Here is a 25,851-nt window from a genome sequence, read left to right on the forward strand (position 1 = left end):
ATAATTCCATAAACATTCCACTTTTCATCCTCTACTAACTCTTTAAATACAATGTGCATATGTTGCTGTGAGTGCACCGTGCACAATGTGCGTGGCACGCCTTGCACGTGACACATTCGGATGCCATTATTTGTTGCTAATAATGGATTCAATTGGATTTCATGATTTAAAAAAATGTGGATGGCACACGTCCCTGAGCCGCTAAATGTGTACATCATGCAAGAGTAGTTAATTCTCTCCACGACTCGATGCGTCGTAAAGCTCGCCTTCGTGTGCTTTAATCAACACATGAGTATGTGTGTGTGTGTGTGTGTATACAGTATATATTATTTTCATGCACTTTACCTCTCATCCTCGTGTGGTATGTACTTCCACTTTCAGGTCGAAAAGAAAATAAAAATAAAAATATGCCTCCGACAATATTATGCTGCAGCCTGGGAGCTCCTGTTTTCCAGTAGCAGACGTGTTGTTGTGTTGGCAGCGGGGCAGCAGCGCCTCCTCTCCAGGCTGGAGTGTTGCAGGGAGTCCCTCCCCCGGATCCATGCTGTCTCACAGCCACAACGCCAGTGACGTATCAACATTTCCACGCACTTTTCACTTCACTTTTCCTTTCAGGACACGCGTGGGACACAACCTGCACTCGGAGGACAGGCCAGGGGACACAGTGTTGACCCCCCCACTCCCAGTGCACGTCCACCCCCAGCTAGTTTGTCAAATTAATAAAATATTCTTTTTCCTCCTCGCATCTGACTGAAAAATGCGGGAAATTCAATTTCTAAGTTGCTGTGTGAAAGTTTCACCTATCCAGGGAAGCAGCCTTACCAAATTGTCATATGTTCCTGGGTGGTCCTGCCCGGTCCAGTCCAGCCTTTTGGGCAGCAGCTACCAGAAAAACAGCAATATTGCGTTAGAAGCATAAAAGCTCTAAGCGTTCTTTTAAAATGTCAAAAGATGTAAAGGAGAGTTGAAAAGGCGACAATGCAGCATCTCTCCACACAACCTGCTTACCTCCTGATCTTCCACCTCTCTTATCAGCGTCTGGAAACGGGTTAAAAAAAGACAACATTATGCCTCATGGCCGCCTCAGATGTTTTGCAAAAGATGGTAAAATGGATCAGCACCAACCTGGGCTGCTTTTTGGCACGGCCCTGCCTCCAGAAAGCGGGCGATTAGGAAGTAGAGCTCTGGTGTGGTCGCAGGCGGAGAGAAGAGGCACAGGGTTACCGATTCGTCGCGAGGGAGAAGGGGGGACATTAACGACAACCTTGGCGCATTTCTCCCGAGCTCCACTACTCACCAGAAGTCAACTGCGCGATGTGGGGACTGTCTGAAGCCATGTTTGTTGGCGTGGTTCGGCGAGGCGGGCAGCAGCGCCGGAGCCGGGCCGCTGGGTGTCGGTGGCTGCCCTGTAGCTGTCACTGTTTATCCACCAGGAAGAGACTGCCTCCATTCAACACCATAGAAAACAGGCCCGGCTCTGCTTAACGTGCTCCTCCGCTCGGCGCCGAGTCTAGTCCCCATGACACGGGTTAGCCCTCCAAACCTCACAAAAAAACACTAAACACAAAGTACACATACACGACACGTTTGTATATGTTCTAATGGAATTTTTAATTGTGGATTATAACTCAAATGGTGGTGTTTTTGTCCACCACCACCCCCCACCCCAAAAGGGGGGAAATGCGGAAGGATATCAGCAGTGTGCTTCACCAGCGTAGGAGAAGGCAATAATGGCAGCCGATTCGACGTAAAGATACTTTGCGAAAGCGGTCGCTGTCTAAATGCTCGACGGCATTTGGCGCGTTAATAATGACATTCGTCGTATTGTACAGTTTATGTGGACACATTTTAGATTCTTACACGTCACACAGTCCGCGCGCGCGAGTGTTTTATATAGCCGCTTAGCTAGCGCTTGCGCCTTAAAAATCCAACATGTCTATGTTTTTTGCTTGTAAACGGTGGTATTCCTCGGCTAACACACTCTCCGAGAGACTCCTCGGCGTGGAAGATGTCCATGAACATGTCTCTTCCGAACGCCGCCTGGCTGCAAAATGGGGGAAGGGTTGTTTGTGGTGGAGGGGCAATGCAGCCTAATGAAGGAAGCCATGTGAGTTAGTGGAATTCCATGGAAACCACACATTGTGACATTTAGCACAAGTATCATGACAGCACACGGCTTCTCAGGTGCCCTAAAAAGCATTTTCACTTAATAAAAAGTCCCATGCGATACACATATTGAAGATGTTGACCAGAGTCTCCGACTCCTGTACATTGAGGTGGGCAGATCGATCCAAATATCGATCGTATCGATACTGTTTGAATTAGTATAGGTACCAGCGTGATGAGTGATATTTTTCAGTTCTCTTCTGTTTGTCGTTGTGAGGTTTTTGTGTCGTTCATATGGTTACGTTGTTGATACCGTTGTGCGGTGGCCAACGGGACAAACACAAACATGATCCAAAAACAAACACCATAAAACAGATGCAACGGGAAAGTGCTGCAATCACGTAAACGCTGCAAGATCAAAAACAACTGCATGAGAGAACTTGTGCAAGTTGACGGAACAAAACAGACTCCCAGGCATCTCAGACCAGAGGGCTGTCCATCTTTACAGACACGAGCGGGACACCCAGAAGAAAGTTTGAGTACTTTTGAAGAGGCGGAGTGAAAAGCTACATTTTTCTTTATGTTTTTGTTAAACACTTGGTTGTACTATTTTACAGCACAACATAGAGAAATCTCGCTCACGTCGTCTTGTTCATTATGTAATTGAAGCATCTTATTTTTGCTGCATTTTCCCATTGTGTTTGTCTTGTGGTGTTTGTGTTTTATTGTTTTTTGATCATTTCTGTGTTTGAAGCGTTCAGACGCTGCTGCAACCATACAGGAGGGCTTTAGGAGCAAAAAGATGAAGGACTGAATGAGAGGCAATAGTAGTTTGGGATTTAATTTAGTTACACTATTGGCTTTTTTGCTCAAATTACTGTATGCAATAAAAGGCAATAAGGGGGATTCATTGTATTATTTCTAGTATTACTAGTATATACTTGGTATCAGATTTGCAGTATCACCCAACCCTTCTGTACACACCTATTAGCTTTGTGTGGCCTTTTGGATGTAGACCAAAGTAACTGATTGCCAAACACTAACACATAGATACTTGATTGTCACATACAGCAGGAAATACTTCCAAGTAAAAGTGCTACACACTTAGCTAAGCATTGTGTAACTTACTGACAATCAATGATTCACTTTTTTGATCTCTGTGACTGATATTTCTGCATCCGTATGAAAGCACACTAGTTGGAGATACAGTGGTGTGAAAAAGTGTTTGCCCCCTTCCTGATTTCTTATTTTTGTGCATGTTTGTGACACTTAAATGTTTCAGATCATCAACAAATTGAGATATTAGTCACTGACGACACGATTGAACACAAAATGCAGTTTTTAAATTAAACTTTTTATTGTTAAGGGGAAAAAAAATCCAAACCTACATGGCCCTGTGTGGAAAAAGTGATTGCCCCCCTTGTTAAAACATAACTGAGATTCATAGAGATCAATCAGTGTGGAAAAGGTTATGAAGACATTTCTAAAGCTTTGAGACTCCAGCGAACCACAGTGAGAGCCATTATCCACAAATGGTGAAAACACGGAACAGTGGTGAACCTTTCCAGGAGTGGCCGGCCAACCAAAATGACTCCAAGAGCGCAGCAACGACTCATGTACTAGATCACAAAAGACCCCACAACAACATCCAAAAAACTGCAGACCTCACTTGCCTCAGCTAAGGTCAGTGTTCATGACTCCACCATAAGAAAGACTCTGGGCAAAAGCGGCCTGCATGGCAGAGTTCCAAGACCAAAACCATTGCTGAAAAGAATTTTAAGGCTCCTCTCAATTTTGGCAGAAAAACATCTTGATGATCCCAAAGACCTTTGAGAAAATACTCTGTGGTCTGATGAGACAAAATTTTAAATTTTTGGATGGTGCGTGTCCCATTCCATCTGGCGTAAAAGTAACACCGCATTTCAGAGGAAGAACATTATACGAACAGTAAAATATGGTGGTGGTAGTGTGGTGGTCTGGGGCTGTTTTGCTGCTTCAGGACCTGGAAGACTTGTTGCGATAAGTGGAACCATGAATTCTGCTGTCTACCAAAAAATCCTGGTCTGATTTCTGTCATGAAGTTTGATGATGATGTGATGATGTTTGCTAAATACGAGGCAGAAGAGTCTTGATCATCACAATGATTGTTCTGTCATGCTTGTTTTTTTGTTTTTTTTACTGTTATTATTTATTATTACATTGATTATTATATAAAATATGATATGGAATGCAGGAAGTGAACAATATGTACTGTACTAGATGTGGAATGGATGGGGGGTAGGATTAAATAAGCTTTGCTTCTTCCTACTCCTTTTGGACATGTGGAACTGTGAAAGGATGATTCATGAGGTGTATTCAATAGTAACCTTCATGTTCAAATAAACTTATTTGAATAAACTATAAAATAAACTAAACCAAGGGTGTACCAACCAGTTATTAGGTTTAGGGGCAATCACTCTTTCACACAAGGACATGTAGGTTTGGATTTTTTTCTCCCTTAAAAATAAAAAGTTTCATTTAAAAACTGCATTTCGTGTTCAGTTGTGTAGACTGACTAATATTTACATTTGTTTGTCACATTTAAGTGTGACAAACATGGGGGAAAAAAATCAGGAAGGGGGCAAACACTTTTTCACACCACTCTACGTTACGCCAACATTCATTCATTTAGAGACCAGTGTACCTAATATTCTGCTGTATAAGTCAGTACAGTAGAGTACAGTATACTGTATAACACGAGCAGTGGACCCTACGGCCACAAGGAGGCAGCCTGTCTCTGTGTTGACATGCCGTCACATTTCTCTTGCTGGACCTTACCTGCTATGAGTCGTCATCAGTGATGCAACACCGGAACAGCGCCGTGCTGTAAAAGGTCACGCGCTGTTAAACATCCTTATTATATGCTGATTCATCACATGACAGTTACTTATATGTATATATATTTGTACAGTACTGTACTAACAAAAAGTTAGGGATATTGAGCTTCCAGGTGAAATTTCAGGATGAAGCTAAAATGCACTATAACATTTACAGGTGAACATGATTTGACCCTTTACTAAAGATGAGCATACCGTCTGCCTTTCTGTGACACTCGAAGTTCAATGGCCACTTCCCTCTGAGGACATCCTGTGTGAAGGTGCTGTGGATCAATTGCTAGGGGTCTTCTTGGTCTCATCGTGTCAAAATGTCAACAGCAGGATGAAGAGCCTTGTTTAAATACCAGTTGTACGTTCCAGTTTTGGTACTGCTCCCATTTGACACGAGCTCAACTCAGAGATGTAAAAGGCCCGTCTCTCTCAAATCTGTTAGTGAGAACTCATCCACATCACAGGTGTGGCATCTCAAGATGCTGATTAGGCAGCATGATTAGACTGATTACACAGCAGGTGTGCCTTACGTTGGCCACAATAAAAGGCCACTCCAAAATGTGCAGTTTGTGTGTTTCAAACGGGTCAAACGGCGAGCATCATTCCCGTTCTATTTATTATATAATATTGGAAATTACAACCAGAAAGAATGCATTTTTCTCGCATCTTTAGTTATTTTCACCTTCATTCTAAAAAGATATCTAACATGCTGCGCGTGTGAATGACAGCTTGTCGTGCATCAAAGCGATGGTACAGTTGGGGTGGAGGCCCTGCACGCCAATCAGGTGAATGCTGACCTTTCACTTCCTGACACAGCAGTTGTATTTGTCTCAGCCACGTGACCCCTGGCGACCTCACACACACACACACACACACACGGCTGCACAAGCGCTGGCTTTGTGCAGGCCCAACTCTTGTCAAAAGGCACTCTGGAACACACGCAACAGTCCAGTAGAACCTCTGAGATGGAACACGACGGCGCTGCTCAACCTCTTATGTGCTGCAATAGTAACTGTCATACAAGTGTAAAAAGAAGTCAACCACTGTTACTATATGGTGTAAAACATACAAACATATAGTTACGTGTACTGGTGTACGTCCCTTACGGAGGTCTGACTTTGGGTTGACAGCATGGGCTTTTAGCTCGATGCTTAGCGCCCTCGACGATCATTCTGTGACAGTGGTTGGTGGTTGGAGCCCCGGCTGTGCCCTGCGGTGGACCGGACGGGTTTGGCAGGCAATGTTTGAAGTCACATTTGAACATTTTAACTGTCATACAAGTGCAAAAAGAAATGAACCACTGTGCTAGCGTAAAACAAAACATCCGGTTATCCTTAACTTGGATCACAAATGACATCACCGTTTATTGTGATACAGCCATATTGTACTGAGCAGCCAGGACAATGCCGCTCTTCGCTATGTCACAGTAAGTGCCATTTCCTGTTCCACGGTTATCATATTTTCCCTCTCTGCTGCCAGTTCTGTGAAAGTTGAATTGTCAAAATATTTTTCTTGCGTCAAGTTTTGTGTGATTTTGAGGGCTTTTTTTTTTCCTCCTTGAAAATGTTTGTTAAAAATCAAAAACACAGGAATGACAAAAACTTTTGAAGTTTAATCCGTAAAATAAATCAAAGACAAGAAGTAAACTTTTTCTTTTATTTGAAAATACTCTCCCAACTGAATGAGTATCCCAGTGACTAACACAAGCACTGCTGCTTATTGCTATGTCACTGTGCTGGGGGGGTGGGGGGTATAGCCGCATACAAAAGGTGCTAAGGGCCATTCTAAAAACCACAAACTGTAAAAATGCTGCGCATGTTCTCCATCTTCCTCTTTCCTCAGAGCTCTCAAAGCACACGTCCTCCCAGATACAACAAAAGTTGTAAGCAAAATTACTTTAGCCATCAGGGTGAAGAACATCTGCAGCTGTCTAATAATAAAAAAAATAAACGCACACTTTGATTCTGCGCCGCTAGATGTTGCCACGTAAGCACGTAAGTGAGAACGTGGTGTGGACATGAACGGGGTTTAGGGATGCTGGTCGTTCATCTCTACCAGAAGTCTACAAAAATCAGCATGGTACAAAAAATAGTTGTTAAGAAAAAAAACAAAAACTTTTGCTGCCGCGGAACAGAAGGCGGGAACAAGTGGCCTCTGTCGACTTCACTCCTTCTCTTCAGTCGCCTCCTCAGCTGCTTCACTTGCCTGCAGGCAGAAGAAGTGCAAGAATGAAACATCACAAGTCAAAAATACACACGGCAACCACTTTGTTACATTCTCGTGTTAAACCTTACACATCCTGCACTTCCGACAAATACTCCACATACACGGGGGGGTACATCACAGCATATCATAGCAAGAAAACATGCCCCCTAGTGGCTGTTAGCTGCATAGGAGGTGACAGAGCAAAGGAATGTTTTTGCAATGGAATGACATCACTGTTTTTCTGTACATGAGCTCCCACAGTCCAATATTTCCAAACCAGCCACAGATTTCATTTTTAAATGTGTTGCTTTCGTAAACGTTATTACTTTAGCATGACTAGCATGAATGTAGCGCTGCAACTAACCATTATTTTAATAACAGATTAATCGGTCGGTTGTTTTTTCAATTAATCAGATTTTTTGTTCAGAAATCGAAGATTTGAACTGCCAGAGCAAATGAGTGCACAAACACCAGGTTGCCGCATGAATATTCAGTTAAAACAGAGGTGGGCAAACTACGGCCCAGGGGACACATCCGGCCCGCTAAAGCGTTGGAATTCGGCCCGCCAGTTGCTTCCAAAGTATTTAATTTTAACTTTTAACATACAAGCTGGCAACATGACAACAACTGGCAACAACTTGCTAGTAGTCAGTCAATCTGAGACAACCTTTTGATGGTTTAAGTAGCTTTTCACATGCAACGATCCAAGTACCCCGCCATGGTGCCAAGCAAACGCAAGTCAACAAATACGACACACAACCTAACCTATCCACTGCACGGTCGGAGAAGTAAAAATAGGAGGGACGCTTGCATACTCTTTAATAGTCAGTGTGTTATCGTTCATAATTCATATTGTATATCACACATCCTTTATCCATGGAAATTCGGGGTGTCTTATTCAGTAAAAAAACCTGTAAGATTAAATTTTGTCATTTGATGTGGTCTGATGTTGAAAGTGCTCCTGAAAAAAAGCGATTTTTTTATTAAAGTGAAATAGAGTGTGATGAACAAAAAAAGGCAAAATGTTGCTAAAAATGTGGACTGTGATTTAGTGTCAGGTATTCACACTGTCATGATCTCTTGGCGGCAAAGGCAAAAAAGCTTTCTCTCTTTGAACACGGTGGGATTGTTGAGCTGCATAAGCAAGGCCTCTCGTAGCGCGCCATTGGACGCAGTAAGACAGTCATTTCAAACTTCTTCAAACATCCTGCGGCTCATGGAACACAAAAGTCAAGTGGTAGACCCGAAAAAATGAGCCGGAGGGACCATCCTCGGCCTCGATGAAGGTTGTTACTGGTGCTGAGTACCGTCCAATAACCATCAGACGGTGTCTGCCAGAGAAGGCTTTTAAGAAGAAAAAATGTCTTCAAAGGCTTCGTCTCCTTCAAGGTTTGGAATTTGCAGCAGAGCACCAAACATGGGACATTTGGAAGAAAGTTTTATTCTCCCTTGACGGTCCTGATGGCTTCCAACGTTATTAGCATGACAAGGAGATTCCACCTGAGATGATCCTTCAATGGGACAATGGCACTTCAGATTGTGCAGGGGCGTCAAACGGCAGCTGGCTATGTGGAGATGTTGCAGGGGGCATCCCTCATGACTGAAGACCATCGTCTGTGTGGTAATGACTGGCTTCTTTAACAGGACAACGCTGCACTTCACAAAGGACTTCTTCCAGAGGAATAAGCTCACTCTTTTGGAGCATCCTGCGTGTTCCCCTCATCTAAATCCAATGGAGAACATTTGGGGATGGATGGCAAGGGAAGTTTACAAAAATGGCCATCAGTTCCAGACAGTGGATGCCCTCCGTGAAGCCATCTTCACCACCTGGAGCAACATTCCCACTAGCCTCCTGGAAACACTGGCATCAAGCATGCCCAAACATATTTTTCACCCCATTAACAAGAATGGTACAGCTACTCATTGCTCACTCCTTTTTTCTACATTTTTTTTCTATTTTAGGCGGGGTTTCAGGATGTTTTTGAGCTATGGTCTTAAAAGTTTGATGAGCTGATGAACAGCCTATTTCACTTTAATGCTTCTTCACAATAAATTGCTTTTTTGTCTCACTCCCATTTCTTCTTTTCTTTTTGCATTTTGAATATCTACTTAGAACCTCCAACAGTGCTAAATGTACATTCTTGCAACTTTTCAACTGCTCTAAACATTTGGATCATGAGTGTACAGTATGTATATAAATTTAATGCTTTTTAAAATGATAGATTTTTCATTTTGATTGATGAACTTTCTACAATTTTTTTCATAAAAATGTTTGAACCGCCTTAAGATCCAACAGTACAAAATGTACATTCTTGACATTTTTCAACTGCTCTTAACATTTGGATTAGAACTGTATTTATTGTACAGTGTCCCTGTCAGATATATAAATAAATAAAATATCTTTGGCAGACCAGGTGTGTTTCATAATGTGTTTATGAGGGCGAACAGGTAGCGCCGAATGCATTTGTGGCAGTTTAAATGAATGTGTGAGAAATACCGCAATAGTAATAGAAAAAGTAAAACAGGAGCAATGAACGTGTAAAGAGGGGAGAATGGCACACATCCTCTTTGCCCTCATCAGTGTCCTTATGAAAAAAGGGCAATGCTTACAGCGCTGCAAACACGGTAGCTGCTCAATTCCAGCCGATAGCAAGGATTGTATCGATGAAGCAGTGAGTTAGTATGGCACAAACACACTCGCACACAAAGGTGGGTTAGGAAGACTCGGCCATACCCTTAACTCTGACTGTCTCACTCTGCCCTCGCACTGACATCAAGGAGGGCGCTGTGCTTCTGGTGGAAGACACACTGACAGACGGACGACACACAAAGATCTGCGTGCACATGCGTGTGTGTGTGTGTGTGTATGCATATATGTTTTCAAACACAAATCGACACAATAATCATTAAACAGCTCCTTCTTAAAAATCTCCTTTTTCGATGTTTCAAAGATCATTTTCACATACCTCATTAGTCTTGGCGTCTCCATTCTGGGCCGGGCCGTCCTTCTTCCCCTTGGTGGTGCTTTTCTTCGCCTTCACCCCCTTTTCATCCGCCACCTTCTGCACAGAACACATCCTTTCAGGAAGTCATTCAAAGCTCAGCAAGATCAACAGATCATTAAGACTTCTGGGTACCACAGAGGGTGCTGTCACTTTAAGGGGCATGACACACAGACTACAGCGATTTGAAGATAAAATCAAATTAAAATATACTGCAAAGATAATGCATAAACAGGAGAGACTGTGTTAAATATTTTCTTGGTGTCTGTTTTGTTATAAAACACCATCTGATGTCAATTTCAGGCCACCATCGCACATCACCATTTTGTGACATGCGAGTTTGTTACAAAGACGATGAAAGAAATAATAGAACAGGGTGGAACTTCTCTTTCAGCTGCTGTGATTTAAGCTGTGTGTGAAGTACAACACCTCATTTTACACCAAAGGCATTTTGCTGCATCCACAACATGTACTTTCAAGACCTAACCAGCATGTAATCTCACTACAATGAAATATACTGTATATTCAAGTGACACTTTATGTAAATTGCTTAGAAAACATCTTTCAATTTTGCTTGCTACGTTACGCCCTTTCAGGAGACTGACCCATATGCAAATGAAAATTAAACAATAACAAAAAAAAAAAAGAGCACAGACAACGTCTCGACGCACGAGGAACGTCATGACGCAATGCGCGTCATTTTGGCTTCTTCTTCCTGTATCCAACACAGCAACAACAGCGGCAGTACGGCGGTAATGAACAGCCCAGGGTTGGTAGCAGTCGCCTTTGTTTGAGCTTTTTTGGTGCTGCTACTGACCCCCCACCACCACCCATCACACTATTCTGTCACACTTTCTTCATTAATGGAAGACGAGAATGTAAAGAAATAGGAAATGGAGCCGGAACTGTGCCATCCATGTCCATGCTACCCGTTTCCACTAGCGCCCCACGAACACTTTGCATGAAGGTGCGTTCGTACAAACCCTGCTTCACGTAACTTCTCGCTCGCCTTCTGATAGATTTCGCTATGGTGGTACTTCCTACCGTCTACAAAAGACATAATGTTCCTGTCTTTCCCCACACTAACAAGGTACAGTGCATTGTTTCTTCCTCGCTCCAAAGGTCTAGGGTTTTGCGCGTCGCCATGTTTACAAGTATTTCCTGCCAAACACACAAGATTCCTTTCTGATAGAACACGCACAGAACACAAATTAATGTTCCTTTCCATCGGGATATCCCGATAGGCGTGTACATGACCCAAAATTCGGGTTAGAAAAGGAGTAACCCAGGAGTAATGTTTAGGTTTTTAAAAAACGGAATATGAGCACATTCCGTTTTTTCAAAACAATTGTTGGTGTTGTTATTGGCCGTGTGCAACCGGGTTATTGCTAATATTCCGGTTATGCGTGTAAACGTACTGATTCACAATCATAAATATGGCATAGCGTCCATGATACGCGTTACGTTTTGGTTTTCTACTGATCTAATCAATGCACTTTGGGGAACAAGTGTTTTACATCACATTTCCGTGGAAGGTGAAGTGTGTTACTCTTGTGCTGGGTAACAATGCATAGAAGGACACAGTGTTGAGTTTATAGCGTGATCCATCCACTAGCTCTGTGCTACGGCATAGAAACACCACCACTGCATCACATCCTGTACTGCCCAACACCAAAGATGGGAAGCTGTGAAAAGAACTTCACAGAAAAAGTTGTATCATTGTATCATCAGTTGTTTCATTATCAATATAATTTTCCCATGACTGTTTATGTGTATGCACAGAAAAAGTACAAAAACACTTGCTCATTTTCCAAAACCTTCAAACTTATTTATTTACTCATACAAAGTGCAAGTCAAGCATTTATCCAAAATAAGAGGAAGTAAATACATTGTGGATGTAACTGAGATTTGAGTAAACAGTGCCCTGCTGTCATGAAATATACCAAAATGTCAAAGTTTTTTTTCATAAACTGAAAGAGAACAAGTAATATTTTTTTTAAATATGCAAATTGGTTAGAAAATAACATTTGAATTTTGCTTTAGGTAGCCCTTTCTACAGAATGACCTATTTGTCAATCAAAGAGTTTGGATCTCACTTAATTCATAGTGGACGTTAATGCAAAATGTGCTGTGTAAACGGGTTGTGGCACGCATAAAACATGAACGTAGCTAGCCCGTACAATAAAACTGTCATTAGACCACTTTTAAATGCTTACATGCACTTTTTCTCAACAACAATCATTCCACTAGACTTACTTGATTGTGTTTGCTTGACTTTACGTCACTCTTTTCTTTACTTTACTTTGAATGAGAAAGCTCAGTTGGAGTACATCTAGATCAAAAACAATAGCTGTCCTGTTATTTAGCCAGACCAGACTGGGGGTATTCTGTGAAAGTGGCTCAACCAACCCGGGCTTTGTGCTCAAGATTCAGCTCAATAGAACCTAAAATCCACTTGCTTGCTTTCGTGTTGATGTGTTTTGTGTTGACCTTTTTAATTGTTTTCTTTTACAATTTTTTCCTTGTTATTATAAAGACGTGTTTTCTTCCAGTCGATTGATGCCTCAGAGTGCATATTTCCTCCAGCAAATATTGTAATGTAAGACCAGCGGGCTGAGTACTGCTGTGACATATACGTCTGCTAACATTGGCCTAATTATTAATATTGCATTGATCTCGCTTATGGTTAGTTAAGGTTTACCCTATTTCGAACATGCATACAGTTTACATTGAATGCGTCATGTTGCAATTCACCACATCACATCAATTGCTAATACAATGCATATGTTCACTTCCTGTATTCAACATACTGTACACTAATTCACTGCTTATTTATGCTTCCATACAACCAAAGCAGATAATATAATTATTATTATTAGGGATGTCTGTCTATCTATCTATCTATCTATCTATCTATCTATCTATCTATCTATCTATCTATCTATCTAACACATATTTGCTGTGAAGCTATTAGCTTCAGCAATTAACTTCTCGAGCGACTGTAAACAACATTCTACAACTCTTGTAAGCAAACATCAGAGAAATACTTGCGATTCGATTGGGCATGGCAAGTACAGGTATGTGCTGCGTGTGGACTTTGTCGAGCAGACTCGCTGCTGCAGCAGCTGAAGGTACACGGGGCTCAAAGTCAATAAACTCCTAAACTTTGCATAGAAACGGCCACAAATGCTGCTAAGATTGGAAGTTACAGATGTCCGCCGTCTCCAGGTGTAAAGTATTAACTACATGAGGCAGCAAATTCAGCAATGTTTGGCGACTTTGGCATTCAAGGGCTATATCGGCTTTCATTTAAGGGGAAAAAAACGACACCAATCTTACATTTTCACGCCAATATCGGTAAAATATCGGTGGGCTGATATTATCGGACATCGCTAATTATTATTATTATCATTACTACTACTATCGTCACTATTATCATTACTATTTTTTTTTAACAAAAAAACCCCAAAACAAGTTCTTGCTTTTTTTCCTGTTGATATCCAGATCCACTTCCTGCCATCTTTGGTGTTGTACTGTGAGTGTCATTGAATGTACAGTACATACATGGTTCCCAATTCCAGTACTTCGTTGAGCAGGCCCTCGCAACAAAGTTATCAAAAGTCAAATATTATTGAATGCAATAGCTTTAAAATAAATTCAAAAAAGAAAAAAAAAACTCAAATGAAAATAAAATGGACTCAGTCTCTTTTAGCAAAAATCGCACGCAAAATAAAAATCACAATCATAACCCAAAGCATTAAAAAATAGAGCCTGTCCCTGTTAAGAAAAAAAACACTCCAATAAAAACCACACACATACACATGCAGTTGTGTAGTGTATTGTGAAACTAACATAGGTGGTCATATTTGAGCTGGACCACAAATCTGTGGTGGCGGAGTAAAATGCAGTGTTTATGTCCTTCGGTTATACGGTTCAGGAATTTCTGTTTGTGACATGCACATGTACGTTCTCCCAGGGAATTCCTACCGTCCGTCATTTCACAAATGTTGGCTTTTCAACCGTATTGAAAGGTTGCAGTTTGTTTTGCAATGAAGAGAGCGACACTGTCTGTGAGCGTGCACCATTTTGCGCTGTTTCGTTTTATATTTACTTTGCCGACCAAACGCCTCAGTAAGCGTTGACTGTCGGGACGAAGGCTCTACTGCACCTCCACACTGGGGCTGTGGCATTCGGCTAAGAACTCTTACTGTGGAAGTACAATTTGATGCATTTAAGTATGCTTGGAAGTCCCAGAAAATACATCCATACTCAAAACCTGTGAATTCAACTTAAATTCCGTGTCTTTGAACGCAACTCTTCATAGCTCATAATAACACGGTTAAAGTGTCAAATGTTGTGCTACTGTTAAGGAGACTAGTGTTAGGCAAATACATTCTTTTCTCTCGAGTTAAATTTTTACTTGTTTGGACAAATATAATGATGATAACAAATATAGCTCATAAGAGTTGACTTTAAGAGCTGATATCCAGCAACTTCCATGCTTTTCTTGATAATAACCCAAATCACTTAAGTTCTTACATGAATAGTTATAGCATTGTACTGCCAAAATATGTAACATCTTATGAGCTATTTTTGTTGTCATTGTTATATTTGTCCAATCAAAAGGTACCTTTAGTTGTATCAGGCATTAAAATGAACGAGAAACTGAAGAAGCAAGGGTGGTCCAATATTTTTTTACATGACTGTATATACTGTAATTCTGTCCTGTCATTTATCTATTTGATCATTTACCTTTTTGTAAATTGCCCATTTTTTTACAGTAAAAATGGGCATTTCACACATAAGCCTGTCAAATAGGCCTGATAAATCAATTAATCGAACGATTAAAAAAAAATAAAGTTGATCATTTTGCCGGCCTCGATAAATTGACATGTGCGTGCATGCGTGGTTGTTTTCCTTGTCTCCTTTACCACACAGGCTGGATGACATGAGGGTTCACTCTGCATCTGTCTGTGTGCGTTGGTGCTGCAGTGGAATGAACCGAGAGAGTGAACCCTCCTCTCAGACAAATAGCGTCTTTGTCCCAGTAGGCGGCGGGGCTACGAGTGAGTGGATACAGAGTGCTAGCAGCAAGTTAGCCTCATGAGCGAGCATACGCTAACACGAATGAAGGCACAAAAGCAATGGTTTCTCAGGCGTATGCCACAGCCCTAGTGTGGGAATATTTCGATTTAAACAGAATGAACAAGGTGAGCGCTTGAACACCGACAAACTGATATGTCGCATTTGTTCGAAAGTAGGGACGAGGAAGAAGGGCAATACGACCAACTTGTATGCACACCTGAAACGCAACCATCCGTTTCAGTTTTCCCAACTGTAAAAAAAAAAAAACTACCGCTGGGGGTGCAGCAGAGCCTTCGTCCCAACAGCCAAGGCTTACTGGCTGTTGGATGGCAAAACAAATCCAAACAAAACAGCATAAAATGGTGCGCCCTCACAGTGCGCGCTTACAACATTGTTACAAATGTTACAAATGTTTGACAGACAGTAGGAATTGACTGGGAGAACGTAAATGCACATGTCACAAACAGCAATTCCTTGTGCAACAAGCACCAGCTCTGACAGAATGTTTAGTACAGCTGGCAACATTGTTACAGACAGATCCTGCATTAAACCACACAATGTCAACATGCTACATCCTTCTTCGCAGTCTGTCAAATTAAGTGGCTACAGATTTGCATATGGCCTGTGGCTAGTCTGCAGTTTTTTGTTTACCTGTTAAGGAATAACAACCAATGTTCATTATTTAGTGAAGTACAATTTTGTTTACAGCGACTTGATACTCCATTGTATTTATTGTTGTGCGTGCTTTCAATTCTGAAATGTTTGACAGACAGTAGAAATTGCCTGGGAGAACGTGCATGCACATGTCACAAACAGCAATTCCTGAAGTGTATAACCCAGTGAAAGAAGACGTGTTAAAGGACATCAGAAACATTGCATTTTACTCCACCAGCACAAATATGTGGCCAAGCTTAAATACAGTATGACCCCCTACATTATTTTAACAACACACTACACAACTGTGTGTGTGTGTGTTTTTATTGGAGTGTTTTTTTTTCATAACAGAAACAGGGTCTATTTTTTTATGGTTTTTGGTTATGATTTCAATGGGTTTTTTTTAATTTATTATGTTGTTTGTTTAAAAAATCTCTTGACATTCCAATTACAATGTTAAATACTCTTGTGAAAGTGTATTGCTTTTGATACGATGTACTCGCATTATGCAATATAATTAATGAAAAATGGTCTCAAAAAATGTTGTAAATAATATCGAATATCGACAATAATTTGTGGGACAATTATCGCCCAGCAAAATTTGTTGTCGTGACAGGCACACCTAGTTGCAATTGGTGATTAATCATGGTTAATTAAGTGGAAAACTGTGATTAATTTGATTAAAATTTTTAATCATTTCACAACCCTAATATTTACATGAAAATTTTGATTAATATGCACTGTCCCCGTCTTTCGTAAATAAATAAATCTACAAATCTGGAGTGGCCTTTTATTGTAGCCAACCTAAGGCACGCCTGTGCAATAATGTTGACTAATCAGCATGTTGGTATGCCACACTTTTGTGGTGGATGAATTAGGAGTTATGAGGGCTCACTTACACAGGTTTAGACAGAACAATATTTAAGAGAAATAAGCCTTTTGTGTACAATGAAAAAAGTTTTACATCTTTGAGTTCAGCCAATGAAAAAGAAGAGTGTTTGTATTTTTGTTGAGTGTATGTATTTACCTTGATGATGACCTTCTTCGGTTTGGCCTCGGGCTTTGGTGCCGCAGGTTTCTGCAGAATCAACAGAACCCTGTTAGACTGAGCCACCTTGTTGGGATCGTTTCTTTTCAGCAAGTCCCTTCAGTCGTACTTGATGAAAAGATTGTCCAGAAATGAATTCAACCTTCCAATATGACCAACATTTTTATAGTTAAAGTAATAATGACTTGAATGCTTTTTTGTCATGTGCACTGAAACAGCTTATCAGGTCTTTTCATGCTTTTAAAAAGGTATAATCAAGGGCTACCAGAGGTGACAGCGTGCGTCACACCAAGGAACATGCAACAGTACATAACAGAACACGGGCACAAACACCATGCAAAGAATTCCACATGCAAAGAAACAAAGTGTGGTGAAGTTGCATGATCTTGGACTGCAAAGCTCAAATGTCCACTATCTGTGCAGCAAGAACAGGTTCCACTCCTTTAGGAAGACTTTCAACAAGATCCTGGAGAACAGCTTCTGGTCCTTTAGGAAGACTATCAAGGGGATCCTGGAGTGCGTCCATATGTGAGGTCACTGATGCTGGACGTGAGATATGTGAGGTCAGTGTGAGGTCAATGAAGCTGGTCCTGAGATTGGGTATCTTTGTGTCAATGGGCTTTTTCCACACCAAAATCCCACAAGCATGCCTTTATGGATGTGGCTTTGTGCACTAGTGTTCTTCTCTAAACTGTTCCCACAAAGTTGGATGCACATAATTGTCCAAAATGTCCTGTTAAATGTAGAATTAAGATTCAGGGCTCTTGTTCAACCTTTGATTCATTAATTGATGCTCTTGCAAGTGTTGCCGACCTAAAGCACTCAATCATGCAGCCTTCCGTATCCACAAAGTGTTGCTTACACCAACTTGGACCATGAGTGGACAAAAAACAACAAAGAAAAGACGACGATAACAGACAATTGTTGACGTCTTGGGTAACCTGGAGGACTGGACACCAAGCATGTGTAACTGGGAGGAAGGAGAGGATAGAGGTGAAGACAGTGAGGGTGAGGGGGACCAAACTTACCGATGACAATCTCTCCGACTTTCTGGTGGGCTACCGGAGCAAAAGGTGATCATTGTGAGAAAAAGAGAGAGACAGTGACAGAAAGAATGAGAGGAGACACATCAGTTGTGCCACAGCAGTCTTATCTTCAGCTGTTCTGCTCGCTGACTGCAAGTTATTCCAAATCAAGCACACTGACATATACCTTGCCAGCACTGCACACATCAAACACACACAAAGACCCACATACACGGCAAGGTTTACCTCTTGTTTTGTGACCTTGGTTCCCTCCTTGCCTTCAGGGCTCTCAGGAGACTGTAGGAGACACAAGAATGGATGGAGAGAAGGTTAAGACAGCGAGGCTAAAGACCAAACATCTTGTAGATAGTCAACAATATGAGAGAAAAAGCATGTAAGTAAACACTAAACCTGCACGGTGGTAGACAACCACAATGCAACCAACCAGACATCTTCTGCGTTTTCACATCCATTCTTTTGCACAAGACGGTACTTTACACTTAAAGTGCTCATTAGGGATTCTCCGATCGATCGTCCACCAATCAGTATCGGATGATTTCGGATATACGACCACCTGTGGCTCGTACTATTGCAGTATGCAGCCTGTAGCGAGCGTGACCCGCCTGCTTTACTTTCCTTCACACTGTGCAGGCCCTGTCAAAGTGAGCACTGTAAAAGTGTAATACAGTCATAAAAGAAAACTATTTTTCCCAAGTACTGCTACAAACACAAAACAATCACTACATCCTCCAATATACAGTAACTGATATGTGTTGGGGGGCTAAATGCTCCAATTACCACGCAGATTTATCTAACTCGGCTGTTGGTGTGAAAGTCATGCATGTTACACCTGCCGTACAGTTGTTTACTTAGCGCTGTTACAACATTAGTTCTCTTGCTGCTGCGTACAATATACTTGTTCAAAACTAACCATCAAAGAGAGATACCTTTTTCTTTCCACTTTGTCATGCACTCCAAATCATTGTGTCATCTTAATACTATATCATCATTTTCCCATTTCAGGAATAACAGCCTCTCTCTGTCGTCACTTTGCGGTTTAGCTAATTAAACGCTTTACAATTACGGCATTTACAGTAGGACAAGCACTGCATTTCACTTCAATGATCACAGCATTTGGGGCAGGTAGGATTGTGCCCCATGCATTGTGCCTGGCAGCTATAGTGACACATTAACTACTTACCTATTTATGTTTTTCTCAGCATTTAACAATCAGAAGCAAAGTTCCTTACTTTATCATTGCATATTCAGCAGACATTTTATTTCTTCTATAGATATTGGCATGAACCTGTGTATGTTTAACAATCACAAGTATCAATAGCACCATGGGTATTAAGCACTATGGATCAAATCATCCCTAATTTTCAACCCCCCCCACCCCAAAATTGTGTGTCCTAACACACGCGCGCGCACGCACGCACACAGACACACACACACACACACACACGCACACACAATGGTAGCATCCAGGTGGTCCAAAGACGGCTCGGCCTATTGCATCACATCGAATGGCTCCTGAACCTTCCGTTATGTATTTTTTTTAATCATTATAATAACGTTCTGAGTGGTCACGTGTCCTCCATCATCACATTTTAGGCATTTACCCGTAAGTCATGTCCTCGTGACATTGTGCACTGTCCACGAAAAACAGCACCAAAAAACCCCCAAAAACACGGTGACATGAGAATGAAAAACACGAAGGTAGAGAGGAGTTCAAATGCAAAAAGACGCGTCTCGAAACTTCCACCTCACTTATCTGGACGCGTACCGCTTGTTTTTTTTTTGTCAGCAGCTCCAATCGTGCAAAAATGAGCAGCCGACACTCACCTTCCTCTTCGGCATGTTGCTCGTCAACTACCCCGACCAAACAGCGATAAAAGGTCGAGCTCTGAAAAAGGTCCACACGGTGTGAGGATTATGAGTGGCTAGCAATGGAGGATCGATATGTAAAAAGCACCTTGGCTCAGATGTTCATTATGATGCACTCCCCCCGACTCAAAAAACCCTCTTAGCCTCGCCACACTATTGGCCGGCCCTAGCCAAATCCTCTCCCGTGCTGACTCCTCATTGGTCGACACTGTCTCCATGTAAATATTAGCGTCACGGCTGCTTGATTGACATCCATGACAGCCTGCCTCTGATTGGCTGGGTGCCTTCGCGTCGACCCCGCCCCCACCTAACTCTATCCTCAAGGCAAAGCGAGCAATGACAGCAGCCTGGGTCTCGGTGGTTCTGGGTAATGTAGGACTGTATTGTTGCAAATAAAAGACGCAAAAGGAGTAGAAAAATAGAGACATAATGCCAGAATATCTCCAGCTCCAGAACATCAGCCATTGTGTGCTCTGCATTTTCTACCCAGTCCACTGATCTCACTGTTCATATTATCAATAACATACACGAAACACGTTCAATAATTTGTTTGTGCTTCATTCACATGACCTCAATTAGTAAAGTAACAACCTCACTTACTAAAACTCAAATAAATACTAAAACTCACATACTAATGCTTAGTTAGCCTTTCATGACCACAAACTACAACCATAATGATAAACATATTCATTTAATACCTTTCAAATAAACTCAACATAAATATGACTGTTAGAAGACAACACTTTTATTTTTGTCTTTCATGAGCCCAACTCAAAGATGTCAAACCTTTTGCTAGTGTTTGCCCCCTTTCCTGATTCCTTATTTTTTTGTCACACTTAAATGTTTCAGATCATCAAATTTAAATATTAGTCAATGACAACACAACTGAACGCAAAATACAGTTTTTAAATTAAACATTTTGTTATTAAGGGAGAAATCCAAACCTACATGGCCCTGTGTGAAAAAGTGATTGCCCCCCCCTTGTTAAAACATAACTGAGATTAATTGAGATCTATCAGTTTGGAAAAGGTTATAACGCCATTTCTAAAGCTTTGGGACTCCAACCAACCACAGTGAGAGCCATTATCCACAAATGGAACAGTGGTGAACCTTTTCAAGAGTGGCCGGCTAACTAAAATGACCCCAGGAGCGCAGCAACGACTCATGTAATAGATCACAAAAGACCCCACCACAACATCCAAAAAACTGCAGGCCTCACTTGTCTCAATTAAGGTCAGTGTTCATGACTCCACCATAAGAAAGACACTGGGTGAAAACGGCCTGCATGGCAGAGTTCCAAGACCAAAACCATTGGTGGAGAAAAAGAACATTAAGGCTCGTCTCAATTTTGCCAGAAAACACTTTGATGATCCCCAAGACCTTTGGGAAAATACTCTGTGGTCTGACGAGACAAAAGTTGAACTTTGTGGCAGGTGTGTGTCCCGTTACTGAGAGTAACGCCGCACTTCAGAAGAAGAACATCATAGCAACAGTAAAATCTGGTGCCGTTTCGCTACTCCAGGACCTGTAAGACTTGCTGTGAGAAATGGAACCATGAATTCTGCTGTCGAGCAAAAAATCCTGAAGGAGAATGTCCGGCCATCTGTTGGTGACCTCAAGCTGAAACCAACTTGGGTTCTGCAGGAGGACAATGATCCATAACACACCAGTAATGGCTGAAGAAAAACAAAATGAGGACTTTGGAGTGGCCTCGTCAAAGTCCTGACCTGAATCCTATAGAGATGCTGTGGCATGACCTTCGAAAGGTGCTTCATTCTGGAAATTGCAACAATTTTGAAAAAATGAGTGGGCCAAAATTCCTCCACAGCGCTGTAAGGCTATGTTCACACTGCAGGGTGTGATGCCCAATTTTTTTTTTGTTTAAATCCGGGCTGTGACCTTCAGTGTTTACTGGGTGGTTTGCAGCTGAGTGTGAAGCTTCAGGGATGAGACTCAGCACCTCCATATCTGAGGCCATGGTTCTCTGTCGGAAAAGGGTGGATTGCATCCTCCGGGTTGGGAGTGAGGTCTTGCCCCGGGTGGAGGAGTTCAAGTATCTCGGGATCTTGTTCACGAGTGAGGGAAGGTTGGAGCGTGAGGTTGACAGGCGAATTGGTGCACCGTCTGCAGTAATGTGGTCGCTCTACCGGACCGTCGTGGTGAAGAGAGAGCTGAGCCGGAAGGCAAAGCTCTCAGTTTACCTTTCAATCTATGTTCCCACCATCATCTATGGTCAAGGAGATCCTGGATACAAGCGGCAGAAATGAGTTTCCTCCGTAGGGTGGCTGGACTCACCCTAAGAGATAGGGTGAGGCGCTTGGCCATCCAGGAGGGGCTCAGAGTCGAGCTGCTGCTCCTTCACATGGAGAGGAACTTAGTTGAGGTGGCTCAGGCATCTAGTCCTGATGCCTCCAGTGCGTCTCGCTGGCGAGGTACTGTATGCCCAGCCGGGAGAAGGCCCCAGGGCAGACCTGTCTGGACTTCCATACTGAAACTGTTGCCCCCGTGACCCGCACCCAGATAAGAAGATAAAAATGGATGGATGGATGGATGTTTAAATCCGATTTTTTATGTGCTCGTTCACATTACCAAACAAATGCAACTTGTTACTGTGAACGCAAAGCGACTGGAAAGTGACGTGCATGCAAAAAAGCACAATATCGCTCGCATATCCGTGTGTTTATGGAAGTAAAGATTGCTGCAGTGTGTGCACTAGTGATGTGCGATACCATTTAATTAATTTCCCATCCGATACTGGGTCAAGTTTAGGCTGGTATTGGCGATACCGATCTGAAACGATGTGCTAATTCTCCTAATGTGCCTGGAAAATGTTAAAAAGTAGCGTACAGTATTTCAAATTATAGCATAAAGAATTCAAGACATCATAGTAATTGATTGATTTATTTAAAACCCTGAAGTATACTGAGGTAGTGGGGGGATTTTCAATACAGCCAAGCTAATATACAATATCAGAAAAAACAAAGGACAAAATCATATATCTGAAGTATCAAAAGTATTTTGATTTCAGAATCAATCGAAGTATCAATATTTCATTATCGATCCGCACATTACTAGCGTGCTCTCCTTAACGTGTTTGTGGCAATTTCAAGGATTTTGTGCAACGGGAGTCAATATTTTCTCAACCAAATGATTCCGTGTAGGAGATGAAGAGGAAAGCGGGCAAGAATTTTGCCTATGGCCGTCCGTAAACAACTTGCTGCCACGTCTGTTCCAAGGCGGCTGTGGGTGGATGTCTGAGGCAGGAGTGGTGAGACGTTGACGAGAGCTGCCTCACTGACACCTTTGAAAAATAATTTTTGGATGACAAGAACTTTGGCCTACATCCTACCTGATAAACCACGCCTTTCCAAGACTGCCTACATCAGTGAGTACCGTTTAAAGTTTCAAGCACGGCAATACACGCCTTTTGATGACGTATAGGTCGGATATATGCGACCTGACCGTTCATACTGCAGTGGCATCGCACACGTATCGGATTTATATCCACGTGCGAATGAGGCCTGAGTCGCATTTGAAAAAATCAGAACTGTACTGTTCACACTGACATGAAAAATTCAGATACAGGTCACACATGCGCAAAAAACCCCGAATTGACCTGCAGTGTGAACATAGACAAAGAGACTCATTGCAAGTTATCACAAACGCTTAATTGCCGTTGTTGTGCAAAGGGTGGCCCAACCAGGGCCGTGTGGGTTTGGAATTTTTTTTCTCCCTTAATAATAAAAAGTTGTAAAAACTGCATTTAGCGTTCAGTGGTGTTGTCACTGACTAATATTTAAATTTGTGTGACAAACGTACAAAAAATTAAGAAACGAGGAAGGGGGCAAACACTTTTTCACACCACTGCAAATACATGATCCAAAAGATAGTATGCTTCAGTCCCATTTGTGTGATTTTCTGATGTATAAGTCTTAGTATTAGTAAAAGCAATATAATTAATGAATATTTCTATGAACGAATTACAGTGTAATCCAAGTGGACAATGCGTGGTACATCTATTAACAAGCACAGTATTGGTTGTACATGATGGATTATTTATTGCACATACTGCATGTGTGTTCTCATGCTGCCCCCACAGTGCCAATCACTCATTTATGCCGAGGAGGGGCCTCCAGCTTTTTCATATTGTCACTCAGTAAGCATGTTGTTGACAAGATGGCCATTATAGTTTTACAAACTAGGATATCTTCATGCCTTTACAGGGCGATAAAAAGTATTAAAGTTGCTCACCAGCTCAGCTTTAAAACATATTTGCCCAAAGATACATTACACTCAAAACATTTCCTCCTATTAAACGGAGTAATTGTGATGGCGTGGGATCCATTCTATGCACTTCATTAGAACAACAACCAGAACTTTTGAAACTCGACACACAGCCTTTTGTGTAAAACATCACATGAGCAAAAGGGAGTGAGAGAGCACAAAAAAACCCACAATAGCCCAAACAAACAAACCAAAAAAGGAATCCTCCTCATGTGTGCACGGATGTGAATGCACCCGGAAGGGTACACGTGCACAAAAACACACAGTCAGCTAAATGCACAGCAACAATGAGGAGCACACATGTAAGAAAGACGTAGAATCCACACCATTGCCTCTCTCTTCTATCTTTTACCAGAGAGTGGCCGTCTTTTAGTGGCCGGCCCAACCAAATATGTCATCCAAGGCAAGATTTGAAATGGCGCCCCGCCTCCATCGGTGATTTACATACGCTTACAAAAGGAAGTGAATGGCACAGTTTTACAGATTTGTAAAGCAACATGGCACGTTCACGTGGCTAACAAATGACAAATAAATACAAAAAAATCTGAAAAACAATATAAATACCCTAACCTCAAAATACAACTCCTGGAACTAAGTGAATAAATAATGATAATAACAGTAAACTATAAATAGTTATTTAAATAAATAACCACTAGGTTTTCACGCAGTAAGGCTGAATCGCAATTCTACCACTAGCCCAGGGGTCGTGAACCTTTTGGCTAAGAGAGCCATGAAAGCCACATATTTTAAACTCTATTTCCCTGAGAGACCTATCATATTTTTTTAACATTTAATACAACTAAATGTGTGCATTTTCAAGCAAGACCAACAATTTCAAAATGTAGTTATTCTCTTTAATAACATTGTTATACTGAAGCTCAGTGAAGCGCCTTCTGGTGCTGCATGGTTTTGCACCGTATGCCGTATCTTTCTTTCTTTTCACCATCTTCTTCGTCAAAAGGCTTTGCTCTGCAGAAGTTTACTCTCTCAATGATCCGGGTGGGCTACGGCGTTATCCACTAATAATCAGTAACCGCATCGTGGTTGAAAAAGGATGGATGGATTAAAATGCATAAGAAAGTTTTATACTTTGAACGCTGTTGTTAACACTGTGATTTCTGTGATGTTTTACTTTAAAATGTCAGCGTAAAATAAATAAATAAATAAATTTGATTGTGTTAAATGTCTGAGAGCCAGATGCAATCATCAAAAGAGCCACATATGGCTCCCCAGCCATAGGTTCTCTACCCCTGCCTTGGCCCTTCTCCTTCGTCTTACCCCTTAAAACCCCTTAAAAGAAGCCACTAAAAAATGGGACACCACTTGATTGCCGTGCATCATCACCCTTCACCGCTTGCTGGCTGTGACATAAGCAGATGAGATAATTCAATTGTTGACAACAAATGTTTCCTAGCATAAAGTAAGGTGCATACATTTCTACATTATTTCAGTGTTACATAGCCTACGTCACAACACTTTTTTACAAACTGTTACATTCATTGCAAAACAACAAACCACTTTAATAAACAACAGCTTACAAGCGGCACCATAACATTTATAAAAAATAGAAAATGTATCAAATATATATATATATATAAAGTATATGAAATAGAAATAACAATTTAACAAACTTTATGAACACCAACAAATGTATAAACCTTATCAAGCATCATTTCAAGGTTTAAAAA

General features: G+C 41.5%; 2 protein-coding genes across 5 annotated transcripts in view; both read right to left on the reverse strand.

Moving 5' to 3' along the window:
* Window positions 1–2,028, reverse strand: part of phip (pleckstrin homology domain interacting protein) — a 38,245-nt gene extending 36,217 nt beyond the window's left edge. For both annotated transcript variants that reach the window (XM_054760993.1, XM_054760994.1), the window contains exons 1-4: window positions 1,298–2,028; window positions 1,126–1,184; window positions 1,009–1,038; window positions 823–882 (exon numbers count right to left, since the gene is read on the reverse strand). In XM_054760993.1, the coding sequence (XP_054616968.1) occupies window positions 823–882; window positions 1,009–1,038; window positions 1,126–1,184; window positions 1,298–1,337 (189 nt within the window). In that variant the 5' untranslated portion in view covers window positions 1,338–2,028. The remainder of the gene's footprint in view (window positions 1–822; window positions 883–1,008; window positions 1,039–1,125; window positions 1,185–1,297) is intronic.
* A 4,587-nt stretch (window positions 2,029–6,615) lies between these two features.
* Window positions 6,616–20,023, reverse strand: hmgn3 (high mobility group nucleosomal binding domain 3). Of its 3 annotated transcripts, XM_054762505.1 has the most exons (7): window positions 19,838–20,021; window positions 18,239–18,289; window positions 17,996–18,025; window positions 16,947–16,997; window positions 10,145–10,240; window positions 9,913–10,012; window positions 6,616–7,178 (listed from the first exon to the last, which is right to left on the reverse strand). In XM_054762505.1, the coding sequence occupies exons 1-7, from the start codon at window positions 19,850–19,852 to the stop codon at window positions 7,171–7,173; spliced, it is 351 nt and encodes a 116-aa protein (XP_054618480.1). In that variant the 5' UTR covers window positions 19,853–20,021; the 3' UTR covers window positions 6,616–7,170. The 3 variants fall into 3 exon arrangements, with proteins under 3 accessions (XP_054618480.1, XP_054618481.1, XP_054618482.1); XM_054762506.1 differs by lacking the exon at window positions 17,996–18,025 and having other exon boundaries at window positions 19,838–20,023; XM_054762507.1 differs by lacking the exon at window positions 9,913–10,012 and having other exon boundaries at window positions 19,838–20,013.
* Window positions 20,024–25,851: the final 5,828 nt, after the last annotated feature.

The sequence above is a fragment of the Dunckerocampus dactyliophorus genome, chromosome 19, assembly GCF_027744805.1.
Source record: "Dunckerocampus dactyliophorus isolate RoL2022-P2 chromosome 19, RoL_Ddac_1.1, whole genome shotgun sequence".
Classification (NCBI taxonomy): Eukaryota; Metazoa; Chordata; class Actinopteri; order Syngnathiformes; family Syngnathidae; genus Dunckerocampus; species Dunckerocampus dactyliophorus.